The sequence below is a fragment of the Labrus bergylta genome, chromosome 13 (assembly GCF_963930695.1).
Source record: "Labrus bergylta chromosome 13, fLabBer1.1, whole genome shotgun sequence".
NCBI lineage: Eukaryota > Metazoa > Chordata > Actinopteri > Labriformes > Labridae > Labrus > Labrus bergylta.
Window position 1 is genome coordinate 15,398,421 of NC_089207.1, and position 25,269 is coordinate 15,423,689.

Sequence of the window (25,269 nt, forward strand, 5' to 3'; positions counted from 1 at the left end):
TACAATAATACATAAAGACCAGTTTGTGCTTTTAAAGGCAGTTCTTTTGTCAGAGGAAAAATCATCAGTGTGATGTTCTGTAATGCTATTTTCTACATAAGCTACTCTTGCAGTCAGCTGTAGAACTTGCATAATGTATGAGCATGTTAAGCATGCATTGACACGTTTAATCATAGCATGTAATGACTGAAGTTGTGTATCAGAGAATGCATGACTACATGGTATAAAACATAAAGGGCCTACTGCACAGCAAAGCACACACACACACACACACACACACACACACACAAATGCACACTTGTTCCAAGTCTTTGTAGTGAGACAGATGCCACCCAACATTCTCCGCATACCATTTACCAATTTAATCACAGAGGACAATTTGTGTAAACTGAGTAATGATTGCTTTGATTTAGATAGTTTCTTTCTTTCTTCGTTCTTTGTTTCAGTTTTGGTTGGTAGCAACGGTAACAGAAGCTTTCATAATTTGCAGTACACAGCTTTAGAGAAATTTAGCAAATAAAAGTTCAATTTAAATTATTTCCAGCCAAAACACTCCTGAATCTGCACCAGGGCTGAACAATATTAGGAGAAAAAAATTGGCATTGCACTATATTTTCTTCCTGCAATATTAAAGCAATTTGAAAAAATAGAGTGAGTTATGCAACATGCATGCAATGGGTTTATATGGGGGTTTTTTATAGGCAATTAACTTTTGAATTACAACTTGTTTTTTGGGGAATTCATGTCTATTTTTATCTTTAGCCAGTATGATATGAGAAAAAACATTTGATGTGCAACAGTTTTGTTCAATGATGTGAAAATGTGCGACAGGGGATAAATTAACTTATTCTGAAAAATATGTTTTGGCATCTATTTTATCTTTTTTTCAAATTTCCAGATTACTTCTGTAGGCCTGGGTTTCACAATTATAGGGACAGTTTTGGAAAATGTTTTTTTTCTTGCTTTTAGTCCTAAAAGTAAGAAACCAAATACATTATTCTTGTGATTTCAGAAAAAAAACAAGTGTTAATATTTTGTATTTTTTAATTCCAGCCCATAAACAGCTTTAAAACTATATCAGTACTTGGCTGGATTTAATTCCTACTAATGATTTTCCACTTATCAGGTTCAGGCTTCAGACTTCAACTGCAGTTAGTACCATTTTGTAATAGGAAAAGGAAAAAAAGAAAAAGAAAAGGAAGTACAGAAGGACTTGTAATTACAATAAAACACAAATCTACTTAATTAGAATTTCATGCCTGGCCGTGAGCCAGTAATAAATGCAGAGGAAAGACAAGGCTTAATAGTGAAGAGAAAAATGGCTGTTTGGAGGGAACATTAAGACTGTGATTTATAACTGTGACATTATCCCCAGCCTTACAAAGATTTCATAAGCAGACTTCCAGAACAAGAGAATGAGTACAGATGTTTACCCACTCACCAGAGTTACGCACACAGATCCACATACACAGCAGAGCACATACCCAGTGGATATTACAGTCATTAAGGACTGAGATTAGGCTGATAAGAAGAGTCTGTAGGAAGATCATTTCAGGGCAAGATCAGCTGAATATATCTCAAAATGTTTGCTTTACTTGTTGTATTACTTTACAAAATGTGTGTGTGTGTGTGTGTGTGTGTGTGTGTGCGTGTGCGTGTGGTTATTCTGCATCCTGATATCGCTCTGAAGAGAGGGAGGGGCAATGTGACAAAAGCATCTGGTGTGAGAAAGTGAGAAACTGGTGACATCCTCCAAGCTGCTCTCAGAGGAGCTTCAGAGAGTGTACATCTCCGGGAATCTGTTTATTGTGACAGTGAGGAACTTGTGCAATAACCAAGTTATGTTGTAGAAGCACCACTCGGTAAATTAATCTTTCGGCTTACAGCAACTCTACTCGTACAACTGTCTAAAGTGCCTGAATGTGTTCACATATAAGAGTTCATCACAACGGCCTAAGATAAGTTTTTACAGAAAACTTTTTTGAACCATGAAAAAACTAATATTTCATTGCTTTTCATTTAAAAAAAACGGAGCTACAAACAATAGTATGGGTAAGTGCTTTGGTGCTCTCCATGTTTTAAGAAAGACAAATGAAGGCACCTTCACACCTGGATTTCTGTTCGCTTGTTAAAACAAGAGAAAACAATTGTTACCTCTTGGTTTTATTAGGGTTTCACCTTTATCTAAGAAGGCTTAAGTGTAATTTGGACAGAAAAACAATTCATCCAATGACAGGTTTGTCCATCATGCATCAACAGTGTAACATAGTCTAACATGGGGTAATCTAAAAAACTGCAAGTCATGCAGCACTTGTTGTATTATTTATCTTTACTGATTTTAATACAATTCTCAAAAAGGATTTTGGATTTCATTGGTTCAGTTTTCTCTATAGCCCGCTGTGTTACAAATAATGATTGATAAGCATGGAAAAAGTAATCTGGTGCTGTATGCAATACAACAATAGGATAGTAGCTCTGTCATGATGAATTTACAATCTTTTTTTAGAGAAGGATTTTTATCTACTTTCAATCATGAGGGAAAATCCCAACAGTCACGAGTTAGTATTGACGCATGCAACCAGAATAACCATAAATAATGAAACATCTACCATGACAGTCCCTGAACATCCTATGGTTTTTATATCAGTTAAAACTTCTGAACAGATGCACAAAAAAATCCTACATTCCTGTACTACTGCAGCAGTATATGGTGTTTTGCAGGATAAATATGCTAATCACACATTGTAAATGCAAAACGATTTTTATATTCTTTTCATTTTTCAAATATTTTATTAAAAAAATTATTTTGATGAAGTTTTTCATGGTTAACAGAGGAAGCATAGCATGCTTTTATTTCAAATTTGTGTACTACTGTTAGCTTTATTTCCTCTTTCATCAACGGTTGTCATCAAAAAGCACTGAATGCATTGAATATTTTTTTTCTTTATGTATCTAAAGAAAAAGTCAGAAAAATGCTGAGTTGTTGGGTCCACCTTCTGCACCATCACAACAAAACCCAAACTGCACCAGACTGTGAATCAAAAAGACACTTTTTTCAATTTCCATATCCTTCTTTTCTCCACTCAGTGCGCTAGGGATTCACGATGGGCTTTAGCTACACTGAGCAGCCACAACCACAGTAACTCCTCAATCCCTGAGTAGTCAAACCCTTGTCCCCATTCTGTCAACAGTATCACACTATATATTAATGCTCTGTGCTGGTGAAGTGAACCTTACACATGCAGACCCATTGCCATTCATTATGTAATTGCTTTTAAATTTTAAATACAGTCTCAGCACATGCCGTCAAATCATGGGGTGGTAAAAGAAAGTATTATCCTGTTCACCTAACAATGCTTCTACACGGCAAATAACGAGATTTTAAATTTTAAATACAGTCTCAGCACATGCCGTCAAATCATGGGGTGGTAAAAGAAAGCATTATCCTGTTCACCTAACAATGCTTCTACACGGCAAATAACGAGACATTTAACCTCCAAGATTAACATGCCAGGCAACAGCGAGTCTGAGGCCCCCTTTCTGCTTAAGAATGTTACATTGTCTGCTGTTGTTTAAGCGTAAACTCTTAAGGATTGGAAACCATGTGGAATGACACTGAACACAGGGCAGGTATGTGGAGTACTACACTGTAGGGTTATCTGTGAGAGGATGTCTGTGATTTGATTTGCCGTATCATTTGGCTGTAATTCTTGTTTATTAAGTGGGATTTCAGGGCAAATTATCCTCCAAGGAAAACAGCAGCGCAGTCTGAAAAGTGATCATTTAAAGTGATAATGTGTTTTTCTGTCGGCAGCTGGCAGTTAAGTGGAGGGGAAGCTCGTGGCATTTTACATCTGCACTCATCGTCTGTAATCGGGGGGGGGGGGATCACAACAATTGTTGAAATGGTTCTCCAGGAATGAGTGTTTTTGAAAATTCACCGTATGGGACCCACTGAAAGCATAACTCGTTCAGTGAGCTCTCTTTCCAGAATACTGTCATTGCTAATTTGGGAAAAGATGTCAACAAATTAGCCATAATCCTTGTCAAATGCAGTGACCTATGATGTAGTTGGTCCAATTCATACACCCAACTCTGCCTGATAATCATTGAGAAAGTGTGAACCTTCTGAAGAAGGTTGTGGAGCTGTTAGTGACCTCGGTGTAAATAGAAAGAGAAGTTTCGATTCACAAAACAGCATTTGGCATTTAGTCAGCCTTTATATCCAAGAACTTCAGAGCTAGTTGGACTAATTCACCATATCAACGAAACAGTGGAAAGGGGAACAAACTGGTGAACAGAAAACATGAAAATGCAGATTCATTACACGCACGGAGATCACATCAGTCGGGTGCATACAGTCTATGGTCATGCGCCGGTCACAGGAATTAAACATCAACACCCCCTCCTGATCTCACAACAGATGACCCCAACTTCATCTGGAAAATTTACCAGGGGGCTCGCAGGATAACATTTGGGTAAAGTCAGAGTGAAACATTTGACTGTTTGTACTCCAACAAGCAGCTCACCCTGGAAATTTCAGAACCTTTCCAGGAGTTTTGTGCAAGTGTGAAAGCACTTTAAGTCAACAATAGCAAGGGTATTTTGATTGTGCCACCAATATAACCTGTATCATACATGTACTCTGTATCAGGCATTAAACAAATCTGGTTATTGGAATTGGTATCAGTAATAGGAGAGGTGCCAGGGCACTTCCTGCGTACTGCTGAGGTGCCCTTGAGCAAGGCACCAAACCCCCAACTGCTCTGGCGTGCTCTCTGCATAGCAGTGTGGAGGCATAAAGGGTATAGGAACATCTCTGAGGTAGACTACATGCACTGACACTTCTTGGAACTACTCTGGTATGCATAGCATGCATTAATGTTGATCATGGGGATTGTTTTTTTTCTAGTAGTAATTCTCTTGACTGTCCAACAGACAAAACATGCTGTAGCAGTGAAGCTCAAATTGACAGCAGTGGGGGGTCTCACATCACCTACAGACTCACTTTGGCTCATGTCTCTTGACATTTTTGGAAACGACATGTGAGTGACATGTAAAGGTTGCTATATGTCACATAATGACTGTTTCATTAGGAGATTAAGTTTAATCAGAATTAGCTCTTAATAACAAAATAGCACCCATCTGCCCAAAAAGCGGAGCTGTGAAGAATGCAGGCACAAACAGAGTTAGTAAACCTCCTGTATTTATGGTAATGAGAACACAGACAAGGCAAACAAAAGGGAGCACAAAAGAGCTAAAAGCACCCTAAAAAATAATTGCAGAGAAACGACAGGAAGTAAATGATTTTCATTTCAAAGTTTAACACCACGGGCTATAGTCTCGCTCTTCTCCCTGCTGGTGACTTGGTATTTACCAGTGAAAAATAGACTGCACAGGGAGGAGAGGGAAAACAAATGAATAAATTATTGTGTTTTCTATTCTGAGACAGACAGAAGTCGGGGGGTGTGGGGGGGGCTATATGAGTGGATGGAGGGATAAAGAGAAGGAAACAGAAGATGGGGAGCGGAAGCTAAAGAAGAAAGAGATTTGGGCGGAAAGGGAGACAGGAGGAAAAGTGGGCAGGGTAGAGGGGTTGGGGGAATGAAGAGGAAGAGGGAGATGGAATTGGAGCAAGAGAAAAAGGGGGAGGGAAGGGAGAGAGAGAGAGAGAGAGAGAGCGAGAGAGAGAGAGAGAGCGAGAGATTGGTACGACTGTGTTGTTGCCCAGATATGATGAATGGCCTGCAGATAGCACAGTACAGCTCAATGCAAACATCTCTGTTGTGTACACTCTGACTTCTGTGATTCATCATTTGTTTTTTCGCCACGGCTGTGTTATTCTTTCAGATCCAGCGAATGAGAAAGTGGAGGCAGCGCGAGTCGGCAGATGCATGGCTCATGAACACAAATGAAACCTGATAATATTACAACACTTTATCACAGTGTTAGAAAGGCCCGGCATCACGGATTATCGTCCTCTGACCTATAATCTAATGACTTAGTTTCAGACGCGTCATTTACTCTTTGTGTGAAAAGAATACCATGTTATGCAATAGTTACACATTTCCCGATGTCTCCAGTTTATTTGAATAATGGTGTTTAATGTTTAGTATCTGAACAAAAAACATAAAGTTTAATATAATAACACAGTTAAAGGCTTGTCTTAAAAGTTTATTATACTTTATTTTAACAACAAATTTGTGCAAATTGAGCAAAAAAAAACTAATTAAGTAGGGCGCGATAAACTTATTGTTTTGTCATGAGGTATATTTTCTATTCCCTAGCATACAGCCAGAACAGTGAAACATATACAATACAATCTACCAGTGAGCTTAATTTAAAAATTACGTTAAAGACTCAGTGCTGATAGAAGATAAAAGATTAGGTCTGTATATAAATTAGTATAATAAGTCAATGACAACCACGAAATGTAAACTTTGAAAAAAGGGCAGAGAGGGAAAAAAAAAAAAAGCAAACTCAGCTAATGCCATTATTTAAAGGTGACCTGTGGGGATTTAATGAAAATAAACAACCATGGTCGACACTTGACAGCTGCATCTGTCAACACAAAAAAAAAAGGTTAAGGAGAAACAACCAGATTGGTCACATGCATTAGGGCCATATATATTTATAAAAGCAAAGAAAAACTAAAATCTGTCGAGTACTAGGTGACGCCTGCGAGCTAGTTCAGGCAGTCAACTCGAGCTGCTCTGATTTCACACTTGCCTCATTCTCAACAATCACCCGACAACAACTCCTTCCAATTAGCGGTCTATTTAAGACGCAACATTTCTGGTTTCTCTCTGCTCTTTCATTTGCAAGCTCTAACCTGCACCAGTACTGCACTCAGCCCCACCACCACCCCAGCTTCCACCTGTAGGCTCCGGCTGGGGGGGGATTTAAGATATCATCCCATCACTCCTTAAATTTCTCCTTGTAAACTAAAACTGAAGAATAATTAGGTCGGAACGGAGACGCCAAACACAAACTATATTTCAAGCAATACAAAAGTGAGTTGTCTGACTCAAATCCTTTTGTATCAAGCACTGACAAAGAAGCAGCATGTGTTTTATTTCATTAGCCAGACATCGTGCTGCACGGGGATTCTTGCACATGCACACATAGCAATCATGATGCTTGAGCAATGCAACCCTACTCTGCTGCTTCCTATGACAACTGTTCACATGGTCTCACTTCAACAACAGTGGAAATGTTCAGTTTGATGTGAGTATTAGCAGCTAGCTCTGACCCTTTTTAAAAAAAAATGCTACAGAGTTAACCATCTCTGCAGATGCAGCTGTAAGTGTAGATTCAAAGGGACTGTTTAATTAGCGGAAGAAATTAATCATTTTTAAATCAATGAAATCATTTCAAAATCAATATTTTGTTAGTTATTTTATTAGTTTCTGTATTTTTATGTGTATATAGCTACACGACCTGAACTTGTTCTGTTTGAACGACAATGGGTTTAAAGTGTCAGGCTCTAACTGATAAGTCTGTTATTCCAACAATGTTTACATTTTTTGAGTTTTATACACTTTCTTAATCCCTGAGGGCTGCTATACACTGCTACGCATGGCACCCTGAGCATTTGGGGGTTCGGTTCCTTGCTCAAGGGCACCTCGGCCAACCCAGTTCAGGAAGTGCCCTGGCACCTCTCCAGCCACCAGACCAACTTCCATATTATGGTCCGCGTCGGGACTTGAACCAGCATTCCTCAGGTTCCAACCCAAGTCCCTGTGGACTGAGCTTCTTACTACGTCAAATATGCCGTTTTTGTGCAAACGTTGGGGCCACCTTTAACTCTCTCTCTGGCTCAGTTCCTTTAATCTACTACTACAAAGTCATGGCACAGATAGATGTAGGAGATGGTTTATTAATAACTACATCCAGCTTTTACTTTATGTATCTGGGTTAAATCTGTGTAATTACAGCTCTACTGCGGAGACAGAAAGAAGAACAGCGCAAACAGGAAACAGAGGAAAAGAGCGGCAGGCTGTGTGTTGAAGTCTTTTCCAAATGACTTTTAGTCCTATTGTGTCTTTCTCTTCCATCTATCATCGGCCCTATTTCCATCCTTATATATCCATCTGCTATTGTCCTTTTGTAACTTTGTTCTCTATATCCATCTTTCACACAGTCAGGGGCCACTTCACAGAAAGGCTGAAGGGTTTTTGCCACCACTAGGAAAAAGGAGAATAATAAATATTGTAACTCTCCTAGCAGCCGCTAAAGGTAAAAACTGCACTGCCAAGCAGAAAGGGTTCTAGTGTTCTATTGCTACTTAAGCATATTTTAATGAGGCAATATGCATACATTTAGGAGCAAATTGGAAACGTTCTGTGCAAATTAGCCTAAAAAACAGTCCTCAGTACAAATAATCACAAGCAGTTAAAGGGAAAATTATTATGGTCTTCAAAGAGTTGATGGTAAACTAAGCACTTTGATAGGGGGGTTGCTGCCCCAAACTTTCCATGGGTCATGGTAAAACATTTATTTTTGTTACATAAAAAGTTGAGTGCATGTAAATACAGTCTGTGAATGTTATTTGGGCATCATTGCTCTCAGGGTTCAAGCAGTCATTCTTGGACTGAATATGGCACAAACACTGGCACATTTTTAAAGATGTGCGTAGACGGTCTGGAGCGGATGGCAATGAGAGTGTTATTTTATCTGGATGACCTGCATTAGCTGTCTCGCTTCAGGGAGAAAGTCTTAATACAGACAATAAAACTGCTATCACATCTGTCAGTCTGGGCTTTATACAGAAATACCCTGAGGGGTGGGGGTGTGGGGGTGTGTGTGTGTGTGTGGGGGGGGGGGGGGGGGGTTGGAAGCTGCCCCCTCCCCTCTCAGGTCATTATCTATCTGGTGCTGGAATTGAACTCATAAAAAACATGAGAATGAAGAAGGTGCTTGTTTTTTTTACTCTGAAATGAGATGCATGACAATGACTCAGGTTTTAAACTACATGGGCATTTTGGTGCTTTATTATCATGTGTGTAGTACCTTACAGGACAGATGGTGGCAGCAACTCATGGCCAATTCATGTTGCTATCAGTAGACACGTCCCAATCTTTGTGAATGTGTCTCTCCACTTTATATTTCCGAATTCATTTTTTTCTATTCTGCCCTTACTATACTTTCTCTCAAATCTTTGCCACTCCCTCCTAGTTTCCCTGTCTCTTTCTGTCCTATTTTCTACCTCTCAATCTCAGATTTTCTCCCCTCTCCATCCCTCCTGTTCCCTCCTTCTGTTACTCTCTCATAGCGCAAGCTTCCGATCCCCTTGCTCAAACATTAAATGGTTGTTGGCAGTGCCACTGATTGATCGTGCGGCAGCCTATTAGTCCACAGGCCAGCTCCAATTGCCTGCACCAAGAAGGCCTGTGAGGCAATCTGAGAACCATCCTTGTTGCTTTGCAGTCTGTTCTACTCTCTGAATATGGATCGGCTTTTTTTTTTTGTGGTCGCTAAGCAGGCACAAAACAAATGCATCACAGACATGCAAGTCAGAAATCCCCTTATGCCTGTTAATGGAACAACATTCACCTCACAAATGGGGTTAGGATTTCTATCAAGAAACATGTAAAGGTTGAAAACACAGAAGAATCTGCATTTTTTCTTCTACTTTTGATTAACACTAAATACACAAATATTAAGGCTGGAATGCAACAAATAAGAACTTTCTACATTTCATTTGTATTCCATAACTTGTCCGGGGCAAAACAAAATTCTCCTGGGAACTTGTTGTGTTTAACTCATCATTTGAATGGATTTTTATCAGAATTGAGAAAAGAGAATTAAGGGAAATGTTATTCAAATATATACCCATGTCAAAATAAAACATTATCTAATGCTGGCAAAACATCATTTTACTAAAACACAACAAATCAATTGCCAACAGCATAGAAAAGTGTCTTGGGAAGTCTCTGCTCTCAGACACCAATTTGCATAAAACAACAGAAATAAACAGAAGTGGGCGGTTGGTTGTGTCTGCTGCTCTATCACTTTGGATTATTTATTTTTATTTCAGTACGGCAAAGAATCATGGAAGTTTTTTGTTTTTCCTCATATGATGAATTTATAATATATCTGGTAAAGGCTTTATACTCACTCCATGCACATGAAAGTCTACAGCTAAAACCTCTGTCTGTGGGTGCTTAGGTGTGTTACAGATCAATAAATCAGGAAATGTGATGTCAGCTTGCTTATCACTGTCTTTGGTCATCTTCATTGATTACCATGACTGCCTGCTTTCCAGTTTAAAGACTTAAATACAGAAAAACAACTTACCCTCTTGTACCTCTTTAAGTTTTCTTCATGTCTGATGAACCTAGAGGACTTGAAACGCTCTCACAGGTGAATAGCGAGCAAAGAGAGCACAAAAAGACAGCTTCTCAAAAACGTTTTTTTTTTCTAGCTAGCATGGGCGAGCACTTCTGACCGAGACATTCCCGAGTCGACACAATAGACAGAAGAGAGGAAAAGGATCAGCATTGAACCTTTTACCGTGCTAAATGTTAAATACTGCTAAAGGTCAGAGAAAGTAACAGACACAGGAAAAAAAAAACAGATAAAGAAGTAGAGACAAGATAAAGAGGGGGGGGGCAAAGAGGCATGGATACGGTGAGAACATAAAGAGGAGGTAAAGAAAGTAAAAGGTTAAGGAAACAAGCTGACCGGACGTTCCAGATAAAACCTGGTGGGATGGCGAGACTGAGAGTTACTGGAGAGAAACTAGGGCACAGGTGGGAGGAAACAGTACGCTGCTGTTCTTTCAAGTTGAGCCATCACAACCACCATATCCCAAACACTGCCTGCCAGGACTCATCCTGCCTCGTCCCCTGGTAACATCGCACCTTTCAGAGCTTCACTCCACAACTCCACATCCATCTGTCTTTCACTCACTCTGCTCCCTCGGCTTTCTTTCACTTATCACCATGCTGGCTGATGACAGAAGCCTTGCATACATTTATAATTTCCTCAACAAGTCCCACCATAAAGTTCTCTAATAGGTCTGCACTTTGTTGTACCTGTACCTCCATTCTCTTCTACCTCCCTAAACTGGGACACTTCCCTCAGTCTTCAAGGGTTGCTGTGTTCGTGGGTCATCGTTTGTTGAACAGATGTCAACAGAGACTGGTTCCAAAGGCAAACACACACAGCAACACAGAAGAACAGTTTCTATTTTTATACTTAACAGAGCCTGTTTTCAATTGCTTCGTTGTTGTGGTTTCACTGAGTGAGATCAAAAATATGAAATAAAAAATGTCAAGCACAAACTAAAGGTTCTGTATTCACCAAGGGCTGTATTGATTTTCAATAACAAACTCACAACAGCGTCTAGTAAGAATTCGTGCATGGGAACCTAAAACACACCATCATCATCATCACCTACATCATTTTTATCACTTCTCATTTTATGAAAGTCTATTTTATTGTTGCTGCTGCTGCAGATTTTCTGCCACTAGGACGCCATGGAAGCAAACCAACACATTTACATTCTGTTTTTAAATGGACAGGGCAAACTTATACAGATGTGAGTTTTCACCATATAAGGAGGAGCCTTTTTGTAATTTTCATTGGAGGTTGTGATTATGGCCACCAGATGTAACGTAGGCCTAATATAAATTCTGGTTATCACTTGTGTTCACATTATAGTCGCTTACTTTTTAACATGCTGTACATGTTGAGAGCTGCTTCGCTGCTTGTTGTAGAAAACAATCAAGTTTTTCTAATCTAATCTGAAACAAACCACTATGAGAGAGTGGGAGAGTAAACAATACCGGTAAAATAAAATCAACACAATCAATGAGCTCGAAGACATGATGAAATTCTGCAGGTTCAGGAGAAACTAGAAGGAATTTTGAGTATTATCTATCGAGGGTTTATTTTCTATACCCTCATTCACATACTGATGGCAAAGGCTGCTATCCATCAGAACTAACTAATCCCTTCATACACATTCATACACTTTCATACAGATTTACACGCAACTGACAAAGCAATTTGGGGTTAAGTGTCTTGCCCAAGGACATTTGGCTTTAGGAGCTGGGGATCGAACCCCCGACCTTCCGGTTGGGAGATGACGACGACTCTATAACTGAGCCACAGCTGCCCATAATAAAATTAGCTATTATCTAAAGCAAATGTTTGATACAATCCTGTATAAAATGGAATAATATGCACTTTTTTGGCACAACACAAACTGTTTTTTCACAGCTTGACATAGTTCATTATATTTCATGTGGTTATTTGCAGAGTCTATGCAATCAACTTTTAAAACCCAATTTTTAAAACACTTTAAATAAGTGAGTTTGGTCTCAGTCAGCTTACCTCAGATCAGACTAAATGTTTAAATGAATATGGAGACATTGTGAATGAAAGTTTATGTTTAGCCAGGATGACAAAGCAACATTCTGTGTTGCATCCACAATAGCACAGTGTATGAAAAACATCCTCTATATCATAGGACAAGAAAACGTGTGATGAAACCATTGCTACATCATTGCACAACATCAGAGGGATCACAGAGGAAACGTTGATGCAGCTCTAAAGGGTAATCTTCATGCAGACTACAAAGGGGAAACAAATATTTTTTTACTATAAATCATGTTGTTGTGTGATTCAGCTCCAAAGTTCAATTATTAAATATTTATCATGTCAAATCAGAAATGGACTTCCAGCTCAGAAATGTATGTTTTTTGCATTCTTCTCTTAAATAAAGAGTAAGATTTTGGTTAGATGAATTTTCAGACTACAGTACTTGGTCAATATACAGATTATCCTACTTCCTGCATCTCCCTCTATCTAACTTTCCAAGCCCAACACAGTCTCAGCAGATGACCATTTGTCATCAGTCTGGTTCTGCTCAAGGTTTCTGCCAGGTCATTTTTTCTTGCCACTCTTACTTTGCTAAATGTTGCTTAGTGCTCATGATGAATTAATGTTGGGTCTTTGTCACATAATATAAGAAAGAGTAGGTCTTTTACCTGCTCTTTTGTAAAGTGTCTTGAGATAACATTTGTTCTGAATTTGCGCCAAACAAAAAAAGATTGATTGATTGACGACATGCATCAATACACGTGTACATGTGTGGCCAATTTATTGGTACAAAACTTCTGTCCTTTACTTGAAACTATAACTTTGCTTTCGGGGTCTTAGTCTATGTCAAATAAATGATTAGAAGCTTTGGAGCCATTACATTGTTGGGGATCCGGACGCCGGCTTGCCAAGCGGTTATGTTGCTCGCCCCATGTACTTAGGCTATGGTCCTCATCGCAATGGCCGTGGGTTGGGATCCGATCCATGCCCTTTGCTGCATGTCACCCCCCAATTTCTCCGCCCAACATTTTCTGTCTCTCTTCTGCTGTCCTATCTGATAAATGCAAAAATGGCCTCAAAAAAACAACTTAAAAAGGAGGATTATCCGTTTTACAGTTGGACACATAGTTAATTAACACGGTTTTGGATCATCGGTCATAAGATCAAGGAGTTTGGCTGTTTAGCTTTAACTTAAGACAACTGACCGCACTGTGGACAAATACAGTTCTATTTTATTCAAAATACACATTTTAATATTATTGTCTCTTATTTTATAAAAATTCATGATTTGTGTCTTTTACTTTCATCCACTCGTTCATTTTCTTTCTGATAATTATTTTCAATCCAACAAACACCAGTGACATTTTACAACTGTTGAACTTGCATTAGTTCACACCCTGTTACCCCTACAATCAAATGTTCGAAACAGAAAGCATGAAAGGTCAGCACCGCCTGACAACAACAGGACTTTTCTCTGCAAAGACATCTAATCTTCTCAGCCTTGAATAATAACAGGCATGAATCATTCATTTTCCTTTTTGACTGTCATCAGGTCATTGTCGGGGAAAGGCACATGCTCGATGTTATACTGCCTCAGAAAATGTGTGATCTGATTATCATATACTGATTTCAAAATTAGTGACAGATCACATGAGCGAAAGTTTAGTAACACTTATTTTATAACTGAATAAAAGGGCATCTTCTGAAGATGCCACAGATGCAGTTAGGATCTTCAGACACTTTGGAGGAAAGTGTAGCAAATGTGTCCTTAATGCGCTATTAGCCATGAAGTCATCTTGCTTATTGTTGTTTCCTGAGTTTTTATTGGTGTACTGTTCACATATTCTATGTAACTAAGAGTTAATGAGGACTGTATTCTTTTGAATCAAATGTTGCGCTGGTGATCTTAGCTCAAAGAAAATACCAAGTGCAGTTTTTACCTTTGTAAAAAACCTAACTTAGGTCATCGATATCTAAGCCTACTCAACATTGTAGGAGAGATATTTGTAAAATCCTCTTCTGTAACTATGAGTCAATTTTGTAAAGTACTTTACCTGTTTTATTTTGAAATCTTACATCTCCTGTCAATTCAGTTCCTGCCTTAATGTGTTCAGTTGTCCCTTGCACTTGTCCTCACCTCTCACCTGCTTATGATTATCTCACTAGTCAGCCAGTTCATAGACTCCATTGTTTTCCCACCTCAGTTGCTGGATTGTCTTTGTAACCCAGCATGTGCATCGCTTTCATGTATTTCTTAGTTTTGGATATTCACAGTTTTGACTCGGCTTGTTTTGTCCGATTACAATTTTTGCATTTGCCCTTATTGGATTTATTTGAATTGTTGGACTGCTATCAAGTTTAAGACCTTTTTTGTGAAGTATAAGGACCAAACTCATTAGTGTACTCTTCGCTCCTGCTCCTTGGTCTTCAAGTGTCTGGTACAGGGACATCCACATGTTTGCACCACTATTTAAACAGACGTTAAGATGATGACATCTTTTCTGAGTCAACAGGGGATTGAGAAACAAAGTGCCACAGTCAGTTCTGTCAGAGTAACTCCATTCACTTCTGTCCATGCTGCATGCCCATGAATGAGTGTTTTAAATTACTTACTGAAAGCTGCCACAGCCAGTATGAGAGTGACCACAATGGAGACCCAGGACACCCATAGAGCCTTCTTTCTGTAGCTCTGAGCCTCGTGGGGTTTCAGGCGCATGCTGCTCTCAAGAAGACCTGCAAGGAGACACAAAAACTCTGTTACAACAACACTCCTCTTTTTCATTTGTATGTGTTTAGTTATGTTCTTTGTTTGAATTATGTGATCATGGTACGCAACCAGAGAGACAACCACATCTTTGCATTTCATAACCTTAATATTATAGTAAAAAATACATTTTCACATGGCTATTTCAAGGTCAGAGGTCAAGCTCTGCTACAAAAATGCTCCATGAACTGATATTTTATAATCAACCGACTACAAAAAGCCAAATAGACCTATAATGGAGTGAGGAACATACACTAGCCGACTAAACGATTCAACGTCATAACCCTAATTTGGCGACACCAGATTTACTATTCATTATTGATGTTTTTATTAGTTCAGGCCCACAAAGGCGGTCAAATGTTGTATGTAAGCTGCTGCCTGCCATGAACTAGGGCAGTAGCTCTAATTAGTCTGCTGCCATAATGCTCTACTGCCAAGATGTAAGCTAGCACAGTGTACAGAGAGCATCTCTTAGGAGCAGCGCAGTTTGGCAGTATTTTGAGCTAGAAAATTGAGAAAGAGTTGTAATGAGGCTTTGTAAGCTTATATAGTGGTATATAACCACTAGACCAGAGCAATGTATAACCACATTCAGCGCAGGCGTGTGGTCATTAACCTGCAGGAAGGACTGATGGCTCGGGGTGCTAGCACTGCTAACGTTAGCCACGCTCTGAAAGCACATTTGGAATTGTTTATCCGCTAACGCTGTGATCCAGTATTAAGCTGTGTCAAATAAATTGTGCTACATTTTTCCCTCTTTTATGTATTTTTATATTTGTCCACTAGTCTGAATTTAAATGAGCATTTAATCATTTTGAACAAGAAAAACGATAAGGACAGCACTCCAAATTTTTTTTTGTCTACATTTAATCATTTTGAAATAAGTTGCCTTGAAACTTTCCTGGTATATATCATTCTTTTAAACATCACATGAGCTTTTTCTTCAACCATCTGTGCATCTTTCCAACATATAGTTATTCACAGCCTCCTAAGACATTACCAAACTACTGGATATTTACACCCAGTGCCTCAAAGCGCAGTGTAATACCTGGGGGACCCTTGTTATACTGCAGCTTATAGCTGAGAGTTGAAGAATAGCTCAGGGACTGTGTGTCAAGATAAACTTCCTTTACTTGACCTTCACAGACTTAAAGAGAAGTCCAAAAACAGACACAGTGAACCTGAATCACTGCACAATGCTGGACTCCTTCTGCTACATTGTTCATGAGCTGTATAAAATAGTCCTCCCACTAACTATATTACAAAGACAATTGGAGATAACTAAAAAAACAATCAAAGAAAATCAAATTCCCAGAATATCTCACCCAACATCTTTTGTATCGACTGATTTTGAGGACCAGAACATTCTGCTTTAATCTCAGTTGCTATGTAAGGCACATTTCCGTTGCTCAGTTATACAATTAGCATACATTTCCTAACGTCTCAGAGGCTTGTTTCTGTGTGAGAAGTCTTCGCCTGAAGTCACAGACATAACAGCCCCAAGCTCTTCCATTGTTATGAAGCGAGGCACTGCAGATTCATGCAATATTTATAACCCTGAACCTTTCCACCCGAAAGAGCTTTTAACGTTATCTGTCGACATTCTACCCACCAATGACGTAGTGTGTCGCCTGTGAAATGTCCTGAGCCACTGAAGGTGTTTGCTTTCCAGACAATATATTCCACAAAAACAAGCGGATAATGAGAACTAATTAAGGAGAAAACACCTTCTTCTTTTTTTTAACCTTTTAACCTTGTGAAACCGATTCAGTAATCATATGTGCAAGTTGCTTGGAGAAGACTTTCTGCACCAAAAGGGCACACTGCAAACACTCAAATCTTAGCAAGTATATTTGTCTTATTTCCAGTCAGAAAATTTCTCATAAGACACCATTCACCTGACATGTACTTAAATTCTCGATGAAATGAAAAACACATTTTCCCGGTTTAAATCCAGCATTCCTGGGTTGAATGTTAATTAATCTGCCTAATATATTTCGATAAAGCATTATCTGAGTATACTTTTACATCAAATTAACTGTATTTTCTCTTCCTATAAAAAGATTAATCAAATATATGATTACTTATTCTGCACTCAGGGGCGTTTACTGATTGTGTTCACCAATAAAAAAAAGCTTTGTCACAGCTAACGATCCAATCAAATCCATCCTAACGTCATGTCCCGCCTTTTATCTAGTGATTGGCTCTATCCAGCTCCAGTTGGGAATATGTCACAGCACAGCAGTAAGATACTCATGAAGTTCTTTCTCATGAGGACTTTCAAAATGTTTTGCTCCATTGGTAGATCTTTTTTTTTTACTTATTAAAAAACAATTCAGACCCCCTGTTTGCTTTATTTATCTTCAAATAATATTTTTATCTGAACTTGTCAGGTGAATCTGACTTATGATAAGTGTAATGAGATATTTTCGATTGGATATTTAGCAAAGACGCTTTGAGTTTTTGCAGTGCAAATATTGCCCTGTATAGTGTGTTTGTGTTTCATCGTGTTAAAATGAAATAAATGGTCTTTAATTTGTTAGAATGGAATATTTGTTGAGGTAAACAATATTGTCTTATTTGCTTAATTTTGACTCAAATTAACACAGCAGTGATATGGTGTCTAGCCGTGGGAGAAGGTGCTCAAGTCTGTCATTGTACAAGACCATGCACAAAAAAAACGCCTCTGCCCTTGCTCCTGAAATTGTTTTACTGACTGAGGTACTTTGAGTGTCCCTGGGAACTTTGCCCTGTTTCTACCTTGTGAAAACCAACCAAACTGGGTCACTTTTGATAAAAGTTTTCCATGTTTCAAGTTATTTTTTTGCCACATCTTTTGATCCACAGGAATCACCTGGAACGACTGCTTGAAGATCTGCACAAACTCAAACACACCTGAACCTTGAATTTTGTGCTTTAGCTTGATCCATGACAAAACAGCAGTGCTCTGCATCAGACAGAGACAACTTTGTGAGCCACCACCTGATACTGAACAACAAAAACTAACACATTTTTAGAAACAGTATGATGTGACTTCCAGGGCAAAAGGGTGCATGATTGGGGGCTGAGGAGGTGTATGTCTGTGTGTGTGTGTGTGTGTGTGTGTGTGTGTGTGTGTGTGTGTGTGTGTGTGTGTGTGTGTGTGTGTGTGTGTGTGTGTGTGTTTGTGTGTGTGTGTGTGTGTGTTGTTATTGGTATCTGGAATTCTGCCAGAAACAACAGCTGATAGAGAGCTTCAAAAGTCACATGTTTGTGCCAAATCTGACTGTTTTAGGAGTTTAAGGAGAACTACAGCGTTTTCGTGCTTCACTTCATGACACACCATGAATTGAAGGATCCACAAAAGACGGATTGTAAAAGTTTTGTAGAAATAAAAGAGCAGCAGCAGAGGCCGAGCTATCCTGCTTTTTATTTGTAGTGTTCCTTTCTAACTCTTTATGGCTTTATTCCAAGTATGGGTCAAGCACAAATAGAATCTTCCAAGAATTCTCATTCATACAGTAGTATGAATGAGAATTTCTCTTTTCAACAAAGAAGTGCTTCATGTGATTTGTACATTTTGACACAGTGCAAGTGTATTATGTGCTACACTTGCACTGTGTCAAAAGTGCTTCATGTGACTTCTCTAACGTAGAAAAACTCTTTAATATTAATGAGATGTTTTTTTGTCACAACGTCCTTATTATAACTTATTATAAGTTAACTTGAAATAACCATGAGCTCGGTTCATTTGAAAAGCTTTCCATTTTTCAAAACATTGTGATGAAAATAGCCCTTTAACATTTTCTAAATACTTAGATTTTCTTATTTTTTCTTTCACAGTGTGGGCCACGTTGACCCTGCATGCATCATGTTAACTGGGACTGTTTGTCTGGAGTGGGTGTAGACAGAAGGAGACAATGCAGACAGAGCATCCAGAGGGAATTGGTGCTGTTACTAGAATATGATCCCTCACCAGCTTCCCACCAGCGAAAAACCTTGCCAACAGTTTCTGACAGTCTGCCAGAGTTTGCTCTCTAAGCCGTGTACGGTAATACTTCAGCCGACTTTTGTTTAATTCAGAAAACTCCAAGCCACAACTTTGTATCCAGCCCCACACATACACCAGAGTCTCATCTGTAAAATAATACACTTGCACTGTGTCAAAATGTACAACTCCAGTAGCCTACCTCTGCGTGTCACTGTGGGAGGCAAAAAAGTTTGAATGTAATCACTAAAGAAATCTGCCAAATACTCTAAGCAGATTGTAGCTTTACTGAGAAAATCTCTTTGAGGACTTAAAACTTCACGTCTTTGGTTGGGTGCATACTTAGCAGCCTTGGCTTTATAATCCATTACGTTCAGTGTCATTCTCACTTGTAATTCACTAAAACATGAACAATGTGTTGACATGCAGTGGAAAAAAAACACCACAACCAACCTTTTGATCATAGTGGCACGTGCTTACAGCAAACACTCATTCACCTCTTGACTTTATAAATCAAGTTGTTGTGCAATCCCTTCATCTGGCCAGAACTAATTTCTCAGAGGACTGAAAATCAAAGGAAATCACATGTCTTGTTCTTAATGGGAATCAAAAATGAATCCAAAAGGGTGAAGAGAAAGATCAGATTGCTGAAAAGGCAGGAAATTAAGTCACACTTTGTAGCCGTGTCTTTTGTGTGTGTGTGTGTGTGTGCGTGTGTGTGTGTGTGTGTGTGTGTGTGTGTGTGTACGTGAGGTAATGTAGACTCATGTTAGTGAGCCCCAGTTTGTCATAGGATTGTCATGATACCAGAATTTTGAACTTCGATAACGATAGTCGGTCTATCAAATGATTTTATGTTTTTAATAACAAAAACTACAAGCTAACTCCTGCACACTATGTCAATTACACAAGTGTGTTGGCGACATTTCCTCATTGAAACATTGCCGATATGTGTGTGCAACTTCGACTAAGTCCTTTCTGCTGACTCCTCCTCTGCTCTGGATGAGAGATGCAACAAACTTCTGCAACTTTATGAGACCCCAAAATGATTTCAGAAACATCAGTATTTGCTGACCTGAGAATTTTGAATGGCCCACATCTGGTCTCTCTCGCTTTCACTCACAGCAGCTTTGGTTTTAAAACATGAGATCTTTTTTTTAAGCTTTGGTACTTTTTGATAGCCAACTATTAATCATTAAAAAAAAAAGATTGTATTGGTTCAGAACACATGGTGATAAAAAAGTATCCAACATTTTTGAGTTTGTGAGTGTAAATTTATACTTTAGAAGAATTAGAAGTCAGAATGAAGTTTGTAAGTTGTTGGACTTTGGCTGCTCATGAATATGTTCCAAATAAAAGTCTTCATCATATTCAACTATGAAAGTTCAAGTAGTGCGATAGAATTCCCGACATTTCCCGATTGCACAATACACCTCTTATGACCTCTGGCTCGACATGCTATTATAAGATCTTAAGGTGATTTTCTATGGACATTAGCATAGCTTCCAAACCAGTCATGGTCAGAGCACAAGTAAAGTGTGTGTTAACAAATCCTCCTTTCCTCCTTTACTTTGCTGGCTGAGATTTATACTTGGAGGAAAAACAGAGTGCACAGTCTGTTGGAACCATTCTAGACTAACTGACCAGCGTGTGTGCCTCTGAGTGTGTGTGTGAGTGTAGTATGGCAGAGGGGGAAGTGAGACATCATGCTTAAATCACTTTGCTCACATGACCGCTGGCTGAGGGATCAGACAGGGAGGCATGTGCTCAACATCTCCTCATGCATCTCTTTGTAACACGCACATGTTTGTGTGGGTGGATTTCTCATTTCTCTCCTTGTCACACCTTTGTTTCTCAAAAAAATAACATCAGCTCTAATGACTCCACACTTTCCACACATACAGAAGTATTTACAAGAATAGAAAAAGCCACAAAGCACATAACTAAGTACAAAACTCCAGGCTGGAGTCTGACCTAAACAGAGATTATAACTCTTCAATTCCTCAACCTTATGAGCTTTTTTACTTGAATTCTATTTGGCTTAAATGTACAATCATATCTAAATCTTAACTAACAGATGAACAAATAGATAGATAAACAGAAACACTGGCAAAGAGGAGCAGGCTCAGAAGACTGCAGCCGTTTCCTCACAGTAATGGCAGTGACTTTTATGTAAATAGGAGAGAAATGAGGAAAGCGGAGGAGGGAGGCAGACCGGGGTGGGGGGGGGGGTGAATGTGTGAAATATAATGTGCTGAAATATGTGTGTGTGAGTTTGTTTAAAGCTTGGTGTTTCTACATCTATTTTAGTAGCTGCAAAGAAAAAGTAATCCTCGATGTCTGCTGATCAGTGTTTGGAACTAACGCATTATTGTAACGTCACTACTATTACCGGTATCTTACTTTTCAGATTCAATATTTCAGTCATAATGAATGAAATTTGCTCGTTACTTTATGTGAAACAGGCGACAACAAGAAGCGGGCGAGGTTACACTAAACTTCAGCACAGTAGCATTCTGGGAGAAAGAACATTTTGCGCTGGAGACAAACACAGACAGGTCATCATTCAGCTGTGAGCTTTCTGTCTCGGAAATACCAACATTATTTTCCCCTGCTCAATTTAAACGACAAGAATATAGCAGTGAGATGTAGTCTGTGTGTAGACAGGAAGAACGACGTATTGAGCTTAACGCTTTACTAAAGTAGCTGTCAGAGAGCCGCATGCTGCAGACATCGGAGACCCATGTGGTGAAGCTCACGTTAGCTCGGAAGACCAAGAAGGAGACATTTCTCACCAACAGCCAGCTATAAAACACCACCTGCTCCATAATCTAAAAGCCGGACTATATACTGATAGACAGGTATGTTGTCCGCGACGTGCTTCATATCAACTGTGGAGTCTGTTGCCTTCAGAGATCTAAAAAACTACACGGATACCACAGCGGCATGCTCAAGGGGCTTTCCTGAACCTGTGTCCAGAGCTGGAGATAAATGAAACCACCGAACAGCCGATCAGAGAGATTCCTCTCAACGACTAGGGCGACAACCGCTCACTGACGGTCAAACTATACTAAATAATCCATGTGATGTCATAGTGATGTCATCAGCGTTTGTTTGGGTTTGGAGACCTCCTACAAAGATGTAGTTGTGACTACTGAGTTCTGTTGAAGAGTTTGTAACTGGTTATTAAACAGACTGAAATGATAACTGATGCTTCTATGTGACCTAAACAATCAAACATGACCATCAGCTACAAGATTGATGATTTGTAGAGTTAGTTTTCATATACCCGCTTTTGTGCGGCTGCTCCAAGCGCTCAAGTTGAAACTCTTTCAACTTCTCGCTAATTTCCAGATATAAGATATTCCCGGAATTTTTGTCTTTTACAGATCGTGTTTTCTCCCACATCCTCTTCTGATCCAGAAAAAAATGATCTCAACTATAAAACATACAGTAAAAACCAACAGAGCAGTGTCGGTCATACAGAGGCTGTTGTCAACAGACTGTTGTCATAGAGACAGGACGGACGTGCAGCATCTTCTCAGCGCACAAACGCTTCATGCAAGCGCTCCTGAGCGAAAAAATGCTGTAGGGGAAGACAGGGCCTTACAGCATGCTGCAGAAACAGCATTTCCCTACATTTTCCAGAGCGAAAATTCACAGTGAGCGATATGATTGACTGTTAAAAGACAGCCGGAGGAGATTTTTCAGCAGAAAAAATGATTTATGGACTACATGTAAAAAATGAGATTAGCGGATGTGGCTCAGTCATAAAATCGGTCGTCTCTTAACCTGGAGGTCAAGGGTTTGATCCCCAGCTCCAACAACCACATGTCCGATGTGCCCTTGGGCAAGACACTTAACCCCAAGTTGCTCCCGTTGCTTTGAATTATTATTGATGGACACTTTACATAGCAGCCTCTGCCATCCGTGCGTAAATGTGGTGTGAACGTGTAGGTGTGACCTGTGGTGATAAAAGTGCTTTGAGTAGTCAGACGATTAGAAAAGCGCGATACAAGCTCAAGTCCATCTTCCATGTCTACCTAAGTGTTACAGATTTTGTCCAGAGGGGGCGCCACAATTGAAAAATAATCAAATTCAAATGCAAGAATGTGTAAAGTTGCATTATTGTCAATTTAGTTTTAGTTTTTTTTTGTACTAACATAAACCCTGTGTATTATAAAATGCATTATCTGACATCTGATTGGTCATTTAAAGCCAGTTAAAGCTTAGAACATCTTTAACCCATTCAAAGTGAAGCCAAATTTATCTTGCCTAAAGCATCTATCCATCATCCATCAATGGGACCTTTTTGTTCATCTTTTAAGGTTGATGCTGTCGGTTGACTGCATCTTCTACAAGCAAACCACATAGCAACACAGCATTCAATAATCATTCCAGATATTGTTATCACTTAATAATGTATGTAATGTAATTAAGATCTTATCACAAGATCTTAATTACATTAGTTTAATCACACAATGTTAACTTGGTCTAAAATCCTGTAAATATGCAGGTCTTAAACAAACTGCCTGCCTAAACAGGTTTAGGATGTGAACTGTTGTTTAACAGAGGCCCTCTTGTTGTGTGGAATGTACTGCATCACTGGTTTTCTGCATTTTGCATAAATTATGACTTGGATTATATTAGTAGGAATTCCCACTCTCACATTTGTTGAACCAAATACAAGGTCATAAGTAAGGGTTAGTTTGGCGAGCCTGTGGCTGGTACCAAAGTCAATCTTTGAAACATGACTGCGAGTCTGGGAGACACACTGTCTCCCAGACTCGCAGTCATGTTTCAAACAAGCACACAGACAACTTTGTCCTCAGCAGCAAAATATTATGAAATGAATGAATCAAAAGCTTTGGAGACTTTAATCAATTTTACAGTGTTTAACAATTTAACTCAACTTTTGCCTCGCTCCAACATGAATCCTGCTGATGTAGGACGATCATAAATTATTCAATTGAGAGACTAAAAATATCTCCAACGGGTAAAAATACCCCTCCCATCATCTCAGCCCCCCTAACGCACACACATCCACACGCAGGCAACTTTTAAAATCATGACAGGAATGGATAAAGTTACCTTCTCCCTCCACACTGTCTGTGATTTTCATCTCCTGGCCCGTGTTTAACGCCTCGGGCTGGCTGGAGGTCTTGGTTTGCTGATGGTGGTTGTTGGTGAAGCCATCCGGGGCGCACTGGCCGTTCCGCACTGTGGCCGGGCATGGACCCACGATAGTCGGGTCTGGGACAGGGTAGGACTCCTGGGTTGACGGGTCTGTCATTGTTGCTGCAGTTGCTGGTTTGTTTTCAGGCGCCAAGGCAGAGAAAGATGATGATGGAGATATAAAGATTCACGCCGGTTCGCTGAGTGCAGCAGCCATCCAGCGCGTCCAATAAGCCACCGGTGTCGACTCAGTTGCGAAGAAGTGGAGAAAAGGAGAGATGGCGATAAGAGAAGATGCGAGATAAAAGGTGTATTTCTATTTTTTTATCTCCCCAGCATCAGCAGCCAACCAACTCCCTGTGCGTAAAGTCCACAGTGCAGCTCTGCAGCCTCAGTAAACACTCCGCCCAGCTGAACCACTTACAGACAGTTTAGGGTTAGATGCGGCGATGTGATAAACTGCTGGGATCTGCTGAGAATCTGACAGGCGGTGCCAGCAAGTTTCTCTTTCCTCCTCCCATTCCTCCTTCTCTCCTCCCCTCAGAGCTCATCTCCTAAAACATCACAGGCCACTGCATGACAGGAAAAGTGACTTTCTAACACGAATGAATCTCTCAAGCGTGTGACTTTAATGTTACAAATAGCTATAAGAGAAAGTTTTTATTAAAAAAATATTTCTTACATTGTTTATTTAACATACAAACCCATATGGCATTGTTTATCAAGACCTTTTTAGCCTGTCAAATATGCCAGTCTACTCATTCAGAAGTTTGTATTGTTGATATTTCATATTTTAACTTTTCCCTCTGATATATCTGTCTTTCTTTTTATGTTTAATTTTTTTATGTTTTAATTACAACATCCAACCACATGCCACCAGAGGGATTGATAAAGTTGTGTGATTTAAACGAGTAGCACATAATATTTGATGAAAACTCCAAAGGCAGTATATTTTAAATAATTAGGCTCACTAAATAACTTGTAGGAGTTTGTTTAAGTCTACATGACCATATCGTGTCATCAAATGCATTTT

At 39.4% G+C, this 25,269-nt stretch overlaps 1 protein-coding gene across 1 annotated transcript in view; it reads right to left on the reverse strand.

The window, feature by feature from the left end:
* Positions 1 to 24,720, reverse strand: part of tmem163a (transmembrane protein 163a) — a 73,521-nt gene extending 48,801 nt beyond the window's left edge. The window contains exons 1-2 of the mRNA XM_020647851.2: positions 24,153 to 24,720; positions 14,944 to 15,063 (exon numbers count right to left, since the gene is read on the reverse strand). Coding sequence (XP_020503507.1) covers positions 14,944 to 15,063; positions 24,153 to 24,354 — 322 coding nt within the window. The 5' untranslated portion in view covers positions 24,355 to 24,720. The remainder of the gene's footprint in view (positions 1 to 14,943; positions 15,064 to 24,152) is intronic.
* Positions 24,721 to 25,269: the final 549 nt, after the last annotated feature.